General features: G+C 37.5%; 2 protein-coding genes across 20 annotated transcripts in view; one reads left to right on the top strand and one right to left on the bottom strand.

Annotated features, from left to right (window-relative positions):
• Positions 1 to 13,334, bottom strand: part of FASTKD1 (FAST kinase domains 1) — a 34,377-nt gene that overhangs the window by 5,742 nt on the left and 15,301 nt on the right. For 11 of the 19 annotated variants that reach the window (XM_080600957.1, XM_080600946.1, XM_080600945.1 and 8 more), the window contains 2 exons: positions 12,206 to 12,320; positions 11,080 to 11,202 (listed from right to left, as the gene is read on the bottom strand). In XM_080600957.1, coding sequence (XP_080457083.1) covers positions 11,113 to 11,202; positions 12,206 to 12,320 — 205 coding nt within the window. In that variant the 3' untranslated portion in view covers positions 11,080 to 11,112. Of the gene's footprint in view, positions 1 to 1,070; positions 1,090 to 5,501; positions 6,359 to 6,692; positions 7,211 to 7,554; positions 10,563 to 11,079; positions 11,203 to 12,205; positions 12,321 to 13,334 lie in introns of those variants that run through there. The other 8 variants (XR_013953959.1, XR_013953958.1, XR_013953960.1 and 5 more) reach the window with 8 other exon arrangements.
• KLHL41 (kelch like family member 41) lies at positions 132 to 8,573 on the top strand. The gene is made up of 6 exons (XM_080600977.1): positions 132 to 1,705; positions 3,536 to 3,693; positions 3,786 to 3,893; positions 5,307 to 5,492; positions 6,536 to 6,682; positions 7,555 to 8,573. Exons 1-6 carry the CDS (start codon positions 596 to 598, stop codon positions 7,664 to 7,666), a joined length of 1,821 nt encoding a protein of 606 aa, XP_080457103.1. The 5' UTR covers positions 132 to 595; the 3' UTR covers positions 7,667 to 8,573.

Here is a 13,334-nt window from a genome sequence, read left to right as displayed (position 1 = left end):
GAAAAAATGCTGATGTGAGATATGTAAAAATTGTTTTTTGAGCAGAGATAGTTGATGCAAAGTTCAGGGTTTTTTAATATCTCTGTGACTGATTTCTCCTTAAAACCTGTAGCAACGAGATGTGTATTAAGCAACTTTCTGAAAAAGTGAACAGTAATTGCAGCTGACAATTTGATTGATAATACTTGCATTTCAGAGTATTTGATAACATGTATATTTATGATCTTGCTCATAGCTGTCTCACAGAGGGTCAGATTCTGCTGTCCTTACTCATATCAAGTAATTTCTTACATTGCAAGTAATGTCATTGATTAAATGTGGAGAATGATGGCAAAACCTGACCAAAGTAACTAAAAGCAGCAGTTGCTTCTTTCAGTCTTTGACAGCTGTGAGACCAACTCTTTTTTTTTTTTTCCAAACCATCCATCCTAAATTCCAACCTGTAAGAGTATGTACCTATATTTAGCTAGTGAGATTAAGTTGCAAGGGCTTCAGGCAGGGCAAAGCACATTGGTCTGCCTTTTTTACGGACAGACCTTTGGGCAGTCAACAGCTAAAGCTTTCTGCTCCCCCCCCTTTCACAAGCATTCACAAAATGGATTCCCAAAGGGAACTCACTGAAGAACTGAGACTTTACCAATCCACCCTTCTTCAAGATGGCCTCAAGGAACTCCTGGAAGAGAAAAAGTTTATAGATTGCTCCCTAAAAGCTGGTGACAGAAGCCTGCCCTGCCACAGGTTGATTCTATCAGCATGTAGCCCTTATTTTCGTGAGTATTTCTTATCTGAGCAAAATGAAGAGAAAAAGAAGGAGGTAGTTCTAGATGATGTTGACCCCAACATCTTGGATATGATTGTCAAATACCTTTATTCAGCAAGTATTGATCTTAATGATTCTAACGTGCAAGATATTTTTGCTTTGGCCAGTCGTTTTCAGATCCCTTCTGTATTCACCGTGTGTGTCTCCTATCTTCAAAAGAGGCTTGCTGTTGGTAATTGTCTGGCCATCCTTCGATTAGGTGTTCTGCTTGATTGCCCAAGACTTGCATTTTCTGCCCGTGACTTTGTCTCAGATCATTTTGTGCAGATCTGCAAAGAAGATGAATTCCTACAGCTTGCCCCACATGAACTTATCTCAGTTATTTCACCTGACAGCTTAAATGTAGAAAAGGAAGAACTGGTATTTGAAGCAGTAATGAAATGGGTCCGAAAAGACAAGGAGAACAGAGTAAAGAGCCTGGGAGAAGTTTTTGACTGTATACGTTTTCGTCTTATGCCAGAAAAATATTTCAAAGAACATGTTGAAAAGGATGATATAATTAAAAGCAACTCAGATCTTCAGAAGAAAGTAAAGATTATTAAGGATGCTTTTGCTGGAAAACTGCCTGACTCTAGCAAAAACAAAGAACAGTCAAACAAAGGGGAAGTAAATGGTGATGTAGGAGATGAAGATTTACTTCCTGGCTATCTAAATGACCTTCCCAGGCATGGTATGTTTGTCAAAGACCTAATTCTTCTGGTTAATGACACTGCCGCAGTAGCTTATGATCCTCTAGAAAATGAATGCTACCTAGCAGCCCTGGCTGAACAGATTCCCAGAAATCATTCCAGTATAGTCACCAAACAAAATCAGGTCTACGTTGTTGGAGGACTGTATGTGGAAGAGGAGAACAAGGATCAGCCTTTCCAATCATACTTCTTCCAGGTATAAGCTTTATAATTATTGGTGCAATAATAGGTGCTTGTAAGAGTCACTGAAAAGTACTTGGCGTCTATGCAAGTGAATTGTCTAGTCTCTGGTCAGTGGAGAAAAATTCCTATAGAAAGCTATTCCTGTCTCATAAAGGTAAGTGAAACCAAGGGACCTGCATCTTCTCTTTCAAGATTAAGTCCATGGTGAGATCTCAGAACAGATTAACTAGCATATTATATCCAGGCACTAGCTTTCATTAAGGTCCTGATTTGATGTTGTACAGGTGCCCAAAGTTAAGACTAATAATATTATTGTTGAATGTCTTCTGTGAATTTAAGTTCCATGAAAGTTGAGTACTTAGCTTCTTTAGATACAATCTTTTTTTTTTGTATCTGAAATATTTTTATGACCATAATAATGTCTGTATTTTAAATGTCACTTTTTTCACCAAAATTCCGAATTTGTCACATTTTTGTTTGAAAACATAAGGGCATTCCCAAATATGTTATTTATAGGTAGAAGGTTGTTCTCACAAACTGTTGATGCCAGTAGACTAAATACAATGTTCCAACTATGAATGCATTTTTTTTTCTTGATTTTGTAAATCTGTATAAATTGTAACTACCATGATCTACTTCAGAAAAGTAGCAGAATTACCATTTGGCATGCCTATATCATAAACTAATTCTGTTGTATTTTTAGATATCTGGCTACATGCTCTTTGATATTTAAATGATCTTCTAATGAATTATGCAATATGCTGCTGGCCACAGCTTGTCTTTAGGCACATTGACCTAAAAGAGTGAAAGTAGGTCCGTTGCCAATATGAAATAAAACAGAGGGATAGATAGTGATAGAATTTTAAAGCCTTCATGTATCTAAAATGCAAATATTAAGTGTTTATAGCATGAAGGCTCACTGTGATTTCACACACAGTGAAAGAGCTGGTTTCAGGAATCTGTTACACCTGTGAAAGGAAAGTCAGTTCGCTAGAGCGGACACTGTTCACGTCCCTATGTAGTTGTAAAACTTTATTCAGTGAAGTGCAGAACTTGTTACAGATATATTCTTCCAATAGAAATACCACATTGATGTCAATAATGTATATAATTCAGAACTGAATAATCAGTCTTAGGCTACTAGAAAGGGGCCCCTGAAAAACTAAACCTCTACATTGACATTAAAAATTGATTAAATTTTCAAAATCCTACTTTATACATCTAAATCCATTTCCCCAAATCCTTTCTCACTTGTCATCTTTAAGACTGCTTGCTGCTGTTACTATGTATAGTTAAAATACTTTTCTGATTACCCATGAGGCTGTGGTTCCCTCTAAAATGTCTATGTGGACCATACCAACATTCACTTATTATTGTCCCTTTCTCTACCAGTGATGCACCTGTTACTCTGTTACTATAACCTGTTGACATTTTGTTTGGTAGCTAGCAGCCCAAAACAAAACCAGGCTGCCAGTAGCTCAAAAATGCATGACTAGTTTAGTACCCTATCAACAGTACAGATGTCATCTTCGAGACTGATACAATGAACAGGCTGTGACCTGTGATGGATACATTTCGTCCTCAGTACGCTACCCAGATCTAGCTACAGGGGCAATCCATGGCCATGATCTACATTTCACCATTGCAATAAAACGTCTTGTCCAACAGGAGTGGTCTGACAAATCTGGGAGATGCATTTTACCACGCACACCTTGACTGTGGAACACACTTCTGGAAAAAGAATTACCTGATCTATGATTAGATTTATTCTGTGGAACAGTTTTTGTTGCATGAATTTCTACTACTTGCCTTTTCTAAATCTTCTGTTGTGATGCTCTTTCAGCTCGACAGCATTGCTGGTGAGTGGGTTGCCCTTCCTCCACTGCCATCAGCCAGGTGCCTCTTTGGGCTGGGAGAGTCAGACAACAAGATCTACGTAATTGCAGGCAAGGACCTTCGCACTGAGGAGTCACTGGATTCAGTCCTCTGCTATGATCCCGTGTATGTTTACAATTTAATTATGCCCACTGAGGACATGGAAATAGCCCATTATTAGTTTAAAGAGCCTAACAGTGATATTCTTCTTGTTCCAGGGCAATAAAATGGGGTGAGATCAAAAAATTACCTATCAAAGTTTATGGCCATGCTACTATCTCAAACAATGGATTGATATACTGTCTTGGTGGAAAAACTGATGATAAGTAAGTCTTTTTGTGATTATTTAGAACATTATTTGTTTGGTTCTTTATAGATCTATGTCCTCACTCAGAAATCAGGGTATCCCTTTCTTACATCTCTGGGTTAAGGTTGCTTACAATTTGGCAGAAGGCAACACATTATGGTATACAGAGTATATTTTTCATGATAAGGTAAAATTGTATATACATTGTAAACCCAAACAGTTGTTTTAATCACTTTACTTATTTCCAAGGCAAATTTTTAATTAAATGCACACACATTCATCACAGTTAGTTATGAGGATATTCTTTATAAGTATTATTTCTTACCAGACAGAAATGCTTAGGTACCATGGAACTACTTTGTCAGATCTTCAATTTTTTTCATTTGTAATGCCTGTTATACCTTACTAGGTACAACATTAAGAAAAATCCAAGTTTTTGCTGCTATTGAGTGTGTGGTGGTAATTTTTCCAAGCAAGCGAATGCTTTACTAAAGCATAGTGACAAGAAGTTGCAGTGGTTATAAAGGTGCAGTACAGATGAAGTTACTAGTTCATTTGCTTTCATTAGAATGAGCTTAGCTGGGCTAAGAGTCCATGTAAAACAATAAAATTTAGAGAAATGATGAGAGGCATACCTAGCATAAACTAAAATGTTTAAAGGAGTGTCCATGTGTTGGCTTTTGGTATGCCTTGAACTTCACCTTGGTGTTGTTCTGGAGTGAAAGTGACTTTTCCAAGCCCAAGTCTTCAAGTACAGTATGAAAATCTAGGGTCTAAACAAATCTGCCTACATTCTCTTTGAATCAGAGGAAAGATGGAATGACCTCTCTCGGTGCTTGATGGAGTTATTTTTCAATGCATTTTTTCTTCTGGAAGGGAGCAATAGTTAGCATTTAGTCATCTTAGCTCCTCCCACTATGGGTCTTGTTAATTTATACAGATTCAAATTGTCTAATGCACAGATACTGCTCCTTTTTTCTTTGGGTGTTTCAGTATTAGAGCTGTAAAACAACTGAATATATTTCATAAAGGTGCATAGATCCATGTACATGCATACTTGTTTATCTTGAACTACCAAATAAACCTATTCCTGATCTTCTCTATTATTAAATTCAGTTAATTCCTGTTGACCCTAACCGTTGTTGTACACTCCCTAAGAGTCCATCTGAGCAAAACACTCTCAGAAAGGATATTGCCTTTGTCCTGTAAGGTACAGTGAAATTACTGCCATATGGAAGCAGCATTTAACAGGTTTAGTTCTGTGGATGATTAGTGCTTTACAGACTTGTAAAAAGACTTGTCCATCACTAAATCAGAGAGATCTTATGAAAGAGATATTACATACAAACCCCCAAAACCCCCCTCAACTAGGTCTCACTTGGAACAAAACAGTTCATTAGAAATTATTTCAATTTTTCTTTTTTCTCTGCAGGAAATGTACTAATAGAGTATTTGTATACAATCCAAAGAAAGGAGACTGGAGAGACCTGGCTCCAATGAAAGTGGCTCGCTCAATGTTTGGAACAGCTATCCATAAGGGCAAGATTTTCATTGCGGGTGGTGTCACTGAAGAAGGCCTTACTGAATCTGTTGAAGCTTTTGATCTGACCACAAATAAGTAAGTGCAAGCTATTTTTAAGATCAAGCTATTTTTAAGCAAATATTCTATCACCTTGGCTTTTAAGATCTTGAGATAGCCTCAAAAATATCTGGTGCTGATACTATTCTAACATCAGCACAGCTTTACTATGATAGCTTAAACTTTTAAGTGGTCCTCAATGTACCTTTATTTTAGAGTAAGTACTTCAATCATACGTAAACCCATTTGGCTGTGCTGCCTTCAACTGCAGCCATCATCCTCACAACAGAAGCTTTAACTTAAATGTATACTATCCCAAAGAGACCTACTTATAGAATTTAACAATATAAAAAATGAATTACGCAAGAAGAATTTCTACAATTTTGGACTCTACACATTCTATACAAAGCAAATGAAAGTTAAGGTCACTTTGTTACCATTATGTTTGGCACATTCTTTCTCTTCCGTTGTTCAGACACACACGCAACCTGTGGTCAGAAAACATCTGCAGGTTCTTGTCTCAGTTTACTCTGTTTTGTTACTGTCAAGTCACACGAGTGTAAGAAGAAAATTAGCCTATTGGTTTTGATGTTGACATTGATGGGAAGTGAGATATCTCTATGTTTTATATGTTTATGGGTATGACTTGGCAGAATATTTGAAATTATGAGCTCTACTTTTTTTTTTAATTATTATTTTTTATTCTCAAATTATTATGTCTGTGCCACTAGAAATGAAAACTTATGTTGGAAACAATAGGGAAAAATGAGCGTTCGAGGAGACAGATACATCTGTATAAAGCATCTTAGTGATGATGGGACCAGGAGACCTGTATGACTTGGTCTCTAGGAGATGTCATCAGTGTAATTCTGTGGCATTAAGACTTGCATTTCTGCATGATGTTCCTGTGGGGATGGAGAAACAAACTCACTACTGATTGATTCATTTTTTTCTTTTACTATACCATTTCACTAAAGTGGTCCACAGCAGCTGCATTTACGTTACCCAGAACTGTATTTTAAGTACATTCAGTTTAGAATATTTCACATGTATTTGACTTAGGTTTTTCTCTTCGTTTCCAGGTGGGAGGTTCTGCCTCAATTTCCCCAAGAGAGAAGTTCCATCAGTTTAGTCACCTTAAGTGGATCTTTGTATGCTATTGGAGGCTTTGCAATGATTCAGCTTGAATCTAAAGAATTTGCACCTAGTGAAGTCACTGACATATGGAAGTAAGTTTAATTTTGATCATACTTTCCTGGTTGAAAGCCCTATCAACAGTTAGGTTTGTAGACACTGAAGGATAAAATTAATACTATGTTTAACTCTGGAAGTCAACCATATCTCAGGTTGTAAAGCACTTATTGCCAAATAACATGTTTGTTACTTTCTGACAAACGTTGAGATTTGAATCTAATGACTATTTCCATCTACTAATGAACAGTCTGAGTCATGACATTTAGATTCTTTTTTTTACTATATAGCAAGGATGTATGGAAAAAAATAAGTTCTATTGGCAGGTTTAGCCTTTTAAATGTGCTTTTGCTGTACAAACATTCTCTGTTTTGTGACATTCTTATGCAGGAAAGCATGTATACACAGAGAGGTTCATACATATGTATTATTAGTCAAACGAGTAATTGTTCTGAGAAATCAGAGATCTGTATCTAGATTTATTTACCTAAATCATGGTAGCAGTGATGAAACATTGTGCCTCTATTGTGACTCTTCAGTTGCTGAGGTGGATTCAGGAGTTTTAACTGGCAAAAGGATAGGAAGGATTACAAGAAAAAAAAAAAACACTTTATATGTAAGAATTTAAAGAAATTCATCTGGAATACTTAAGATGAGGAGGCTTTTATAGGAGTAATGAAATATGACACAGGGAAGCAGTGAGCGTCAGGGACCAGGAAAAGGACAACTCACATGCACGAAAACATACTTCTGTTCTAAGAGGACAAAAGCAGTTCTGTGTAGCATTGTTCAGCACAAAGCTGCTACAAGCCTTTGCAATGTGTGGACTATCCTTTTTTATATATGAGTGAAAAAATGTCAAACTCAAATTTTAAGAAGCTATGTTCTGACCTTATTTTGTTAAATGCAGGTATGATGATGAAAAGAAGGAATGGATTGGCATACTCAAAGAGATTCGATATGCTACTGGAGCTTCCTGCCTGGCTACACGCTTAAATCTCTTCAAGCTATCAAAATTGTAAACAAAATGATGGAAAATGGGATATGGCAAGGGAGTTTAGATAGGCTCTTCTGGTTTTGTTGCATGAAAATATCCCCAAATTGTTCAGAGTTTTGTAGCAGCATACTAGTTATTCTGTTAACTGTTAAACAGTTAATCTGTCTATCCAAGTCTTAAGATATTTACTAGCTAATCAACAAGAGGTGAATATTTGCTAACCTTTACAATCCTGAAGAATTAAAATTGATTAGAATAAATGAAGATTTCTGAGAGAACTCTATTTTTCCATTCAGTAGAAAATAAAACTAGTTGCATATCCTTACACTCAGTCCAGGTTAGTGATGGCTTAGTCCCCAAACAATGCTTGAGAATGAATTTACTGTTAAATTAAGTACAACTGGTAGGTAGCTAATTTTATTCTAACTGGCTGTTTGCACAGCCTGATTTCTCACTTTACCAGTATATGTAAATCCTGCATTCTTCAGCCATATTTTGAGAATATTTTCATTAGAGCCTTCTCAAAATAATTAATTTAGCCTGAAATTGAAACACATATTGAAAACCAAAGTATATTACATGGCTCAAGAAATGCCGACCTCAGCCAAAGCTGTATTAGTAGCCAGCCGTGAGGAAAGAGAGAAAAGTTTACAAGGTTAATAGCTTTGCAGTTTTCACCTATTATGTTTTGGCTTCCGGTAACAGGGATTTTCCACTTTTTTATGCTTTTGTATTTATTTCTAAAGCAAGTATTTTATGGAAGGTTTCCTCAGAGATCTGAGGCCATTAACAAGCATTCATGAAAAGTCCCAGAACAACTGATCATCTGCAAGCACTTATGACAGGGAGGACTTTTCCACCTAATAAAGAATTGATGTATTTTGATGTTTAAACTTTTAACTAGTAACAATTAAACTTTAACACTATAAAAATATCAATGGTGCCTCTTTTAATAATCAGCTCATCATTACTATCATATTGACAGGATACGGATTTCTTCATATAGCCTTTGCCCAAATCAGAGCACTCAGTTTTGCTAAAGTAGAACATGCCTGCCATTTTTAGAAAATCTCTTCAAAAGATCTCTCCGTTGGGTAAAGCGGATATCGTAACACTCAAGCAATGTAATTTCAGCTGATGTAGGAGGAAAACTGGAAATGAAGCCCACTACACCTGACTGAATGGTAATTGTTAACTATTGCCTTCCTAGGAGAGAGGGGTAAACACATGGGAAAGGCATAGCCATCACACCTCATTTCAGTGTGTTACTGTACAGGGGTACCTAATCTGTGGGACATCTTTTCTGTTTTTCCCTTAATTCCACAGCTTTTCAGCTGCTCTAAAGTCTTCTAGACTCTAGTTAAATCTCCAGTTTACAGCAGCCTATCTGATGTAAAACTCGCAGATTTTAGAAAGAAAATGACGGTAAAGGATCAAAAGCAGCACATTTTATCGAAATACTTGTTTTATATTTTACTTTTCTTAAATGCACTTTCTGAATCCACTGATAGCAAGTTTCAATCCTCTCCCCATTGTGAATAGTACTAACTTTATCCATACATAACTCGAACATACCTGAAATGCAGGGTCCAGCCCAAGCACATGACTGTCCATGACTGATCACTCCATCTACAGCCACTGCTACCTTTTTACACTCCATAGTTGCTACTTGAAGACCACCTGTACAGAAGCAGGGTATAAAACAGCCCTCTGACTTGAAGCCCACCTTCTGATATCCTAACATACATTGATGATTATTTTCTCAATTTTACACAAAATAGAATATACAGACAGTCTGTATGCTGTGCCTTCAACGACATTTCCTTAAAGCACTTTTACAGAACAGACCCTTGGAGCCTTTTTCAGTTTGATCAGAAGCACCATCACCACAAGCAGACAATTTACTAGTATTTTCAGTCATCCCACACATGAGGACAGCCTCAGGAGGAGAACACCTTGCAACTTGGATCAATTCTGTCCCTTTTTCCTGGCTTTTCATCAGCACACTGATTTGGATTGAGTCAATAAAAATATATTCCTCTCCTACTACTGAGGTTTAAAAAAAAGTGACAGCCAGGTGCACAATGGTCAATTCAGAAATGTAGTTGCTTACCTCAGCCAGCCTTCAAAGGATGTGGTAAAAAGAATGCTTGTACAAAAAATGCAAGAAAACATACACATGTGTGTGTCTGTGAAAGAGCGGGGCACAACTTGCTGTCCTTGTGAGGTAGCAGGAACTGTAGTCACAATGGCTGCTTCTGAAAATGGGCTCATTTGCCATAGTGTAACCACTCTACAGTTTATTACTTTACAATGAACATTCTCCTGGCTATTCTACTTTTTTCCTTCTACATTTCAGTATCTTATGCCACCAGGCTCAGTGTGATCACAGGAAGCCTGATAACTGACAGATAGTTTTGAAATATCAGAAATAAAACAATGTTTTTCACCACCAATAACCAAGGCATTATTTATGACTCTCTAAAGACTTTTCTTGGTTTCATTTTCAGCCTAATTTTGCTCTTTTATGTACCGCATTATTTCCAGAACACGTTTAGATTGTTTAATTTTGTTAGTGAGGGCTAGTCCAACGCACAAGGCCATAAAAATTTTCATGAATTATCCAGTCACTAATAAGTGCCTATGTCTGGAAAAAAGCATTATTTCCACCTGAGCTTGTGTAAATCCCTCAGTTATCCCTTCCAAGTTACACTGAACTGCAGTGCAGGTGTTTCCAGGGTCTAGGTGGCTGCCAGATATCTAGAACTACTTTACCTTTCAGGTATGTGAAGGCGTTCCAGAAGGCTCAAGCCATTACTTCTTATGCACACACCACATCACAGGGTAGAAAAAGCAAGCAGCTGGAGGTTCCTCACCACACAACACCCTCCCCTGACACAGTCACCCATGTTATCTCTGTTCTAGAAGATGAAAACAGAATGGCTGTAATAGCAGTCCTATTGCTGTAATAGCAGTCCTATTCTTAGTAAATCTGCATTTCAGTTTCTTGGTTTCACAGTACAGAGAATCTACGTTTGATCTCTATTGCTCATTCTGTCACACGCTGGAGGACAGACATAGTGGAAACTATGTCTGCTGCCTCCTCTCTCACAGTCACAATACTTCCAGCTTTTTCTTTGGACAGTTTCATATCTGACCAATCTCTGTGCTATTTATTTAGGAGGCAATAATGAATTTTTATAGCAAAACTGTCACAGACCCATGTACTTGAAACAGCTTCCACCAAGAGGAGATTTTAAGCATCCTTATCATATCTTTGTGGCACATTGTGACCTGCCTTTTATACTCTAACAAATTTAGGATTCAGTCTCATTATACCCGATACCCTATGGCAAGCCTTGTTCCAGCTGACTCACAGAGATTTTGGAAAGTAAGTATTCCAATGTTACGAGAAGTTTAATAGAACATGAAGTGTTTGTATAAAAAATACTTTTTATTATGTCTTCGACATCACTGTGTTTCATATATACACCTTCTCAGATACTCTAGCTGTTCACCTTTTGTAGACAAAACCATAGAATTCCATTCAAAGTGAGGAATCTGTAGAACAAAGTCACACAAACTTAGTGTTAATGTTGCCTGATACAAACCACATACCATCTTACAGCAAAGATAAGGCTCTCTGATACCTGTTGTTGTCCACCTTAATATATTTTATCATCTGTGTCCTAAGAGCTAGGTTTATTCTAAGTACTGAAAAAACAAATTTCTTCTTTATGTAAGTAGAGTCAGTTTGCTTTCAAAAAGCACCAACAGTTGCAGTTGCAGAGATGTGAAGCAGGTACCCACACAATACAGGCTATGACAACTCCATTACACCACCTTCCATATTTTGAAACCCAAACTGAGAGAAAAATCCCAGGTCATTATAGTTTTCAACATTAATGCACCAACCTGGATGGTATGTCAGGAAGCTAACATTTACTGTCAGGCAATAGGAGAAAGGATGTTTGTCATGTTGAAAAAAAGAAGAAAGCCTTAAGCTTACACAAGGGTTCTAGTTAAAGTTAGAGTAGGTAACACAGTAATTATATATACTGGAGAAACTGCATTCATGAACCTCCATTACCCAAATGTATCTATGCTTATGAGTGAGAATTAACTCTGGTCACTAGTCATTGCAGTCACAGTACTACCACTCCATCTGACAGCCAGCATCCATGACCCACATGTGAGTTGCCATAACTGACTGTGTGGGTCAATGAGCGTATGTTCAACTTTTTCTCATGCAAAAATCTTCGGTGTATTGAAACTGAAATTTCTTTACTCAGGCTATGTTGAGATTGCTAGTTTGCCTGCAGTAAGGTAAGGCTAAGACTTTTTGACTTCATCCTTGCTGCAGGTGCTTTCAGAGAAGGTGCAAGTTCTATAGAGTCTATAAACAGCTCGAAATTTCACCCCTAAATTAAAGAATTGTTCTCACCCAGTAGGTGCTTTTAACTATTAGAGGAAAACTACCTTTAAATCTGTTGTAAGGAAAATGTATCAATCTGCACTACAGGTACAATTCAATAGAAGACACAGAATATTATTGACTGCTCACCTGAATGACTCGGTACCCCAGCATTTCCAGGTGTCGTTTTTTCACCGCAGCTTCTCCTTTCAGGTGATGTGAATCTTTGATAAAAGCTTTTGAATCAAGAAGTTCCAAAGCAATTCTGCAAACAACAAAATCGTGTATTTACTTTCAGGTTCCACCTGAATACCAAGAAGTGGTATTTCTAGTTCAGTTGATTTTTTTCAGTAAGACCATTACTAGATAAACCCAGCAATTCACAGAAAAAGAAAATTAAACAACTCCATGAAACTAGACAAAACATTTTCCTTACATTTATCTAGATGCACTTGAACTTCACGTCACTTAGAAAAAGCATTTCCTTCTTGCATCTGTTTTGTTCAAATGGCAAAACCATCAACCGGCATTTTCAAGGCTTACGTTCAAAGAGATGGGAGGAAAACAGTAGTCTAATCTCATAAAATACAAATTTCAAGAACGCCCTATCTACCCGATTGTACTGGGTTTGGCTGAGACGGAATTAATATTCTTCATAATATCCTCTATGGTGCCATGTTTTTGACTAGTGATCAAAACAGCGTTGATAAATCTACACCCATTATTTTGCTGTTGCTAAACAGTCCTTGCACAGCATCAAGGCCTTTTGTTTCTCACTCTGCCCCCACAGTGCGTAGGCTGGGGCTGGAAAGAGGCTGGGAGGGGGCCCAGCTGGGACAGCTGACTTCAACTGGCCAAAGCGATATTCCACACCACATAACTTCATGCCCACAATAAGATGAGGAGTTTTTCCAAAGTAGTCAGAGCCTGATCTGCTGGTGGTGAGCGACTGCATTTGCAATGCTTGATTTCTGTTTCTTTTTTTTTTTCCTTCACTTCTTAATCTATATTTATATTGTCTGAATATATTTTTTTCTCACTTTCACCCTCCAGATTCTGTTCCCCTTCCCACCAGAGGGGCAGTGAGCGAGCAAGTGGGTAGAAGCTTACGTGCTGGCTGGGGCCAACCCACCACACCTAAGAAGGCTAAAGCTAATAAAGGCTTTGGAAAAAGGAACAGAAAAATAAACAGCCCAGGGATTCCACCAACTATTTAGGATAAAACCATCAAAAATCCTGGACTAAACTTGACCTAAACTGGGAAGAACTCATAGAAAAA

This window comes from Anser brachyrhynchus, assembly GCF_964034855.1.
Source record: "Anser brachyrhynchus genome assembly, chromosome: 7".
Classification (NCBI taxonomy): Eukaryota; Metazoa; Chordata; class Aves; order Anseriformes; family Anatidae; genus Anser; species Anser brachyrhynchus.
Note: the sequence above shows the minus strand (reverse complement) of the source record. Positions and strands in the feature narration are given on the sequence as shown.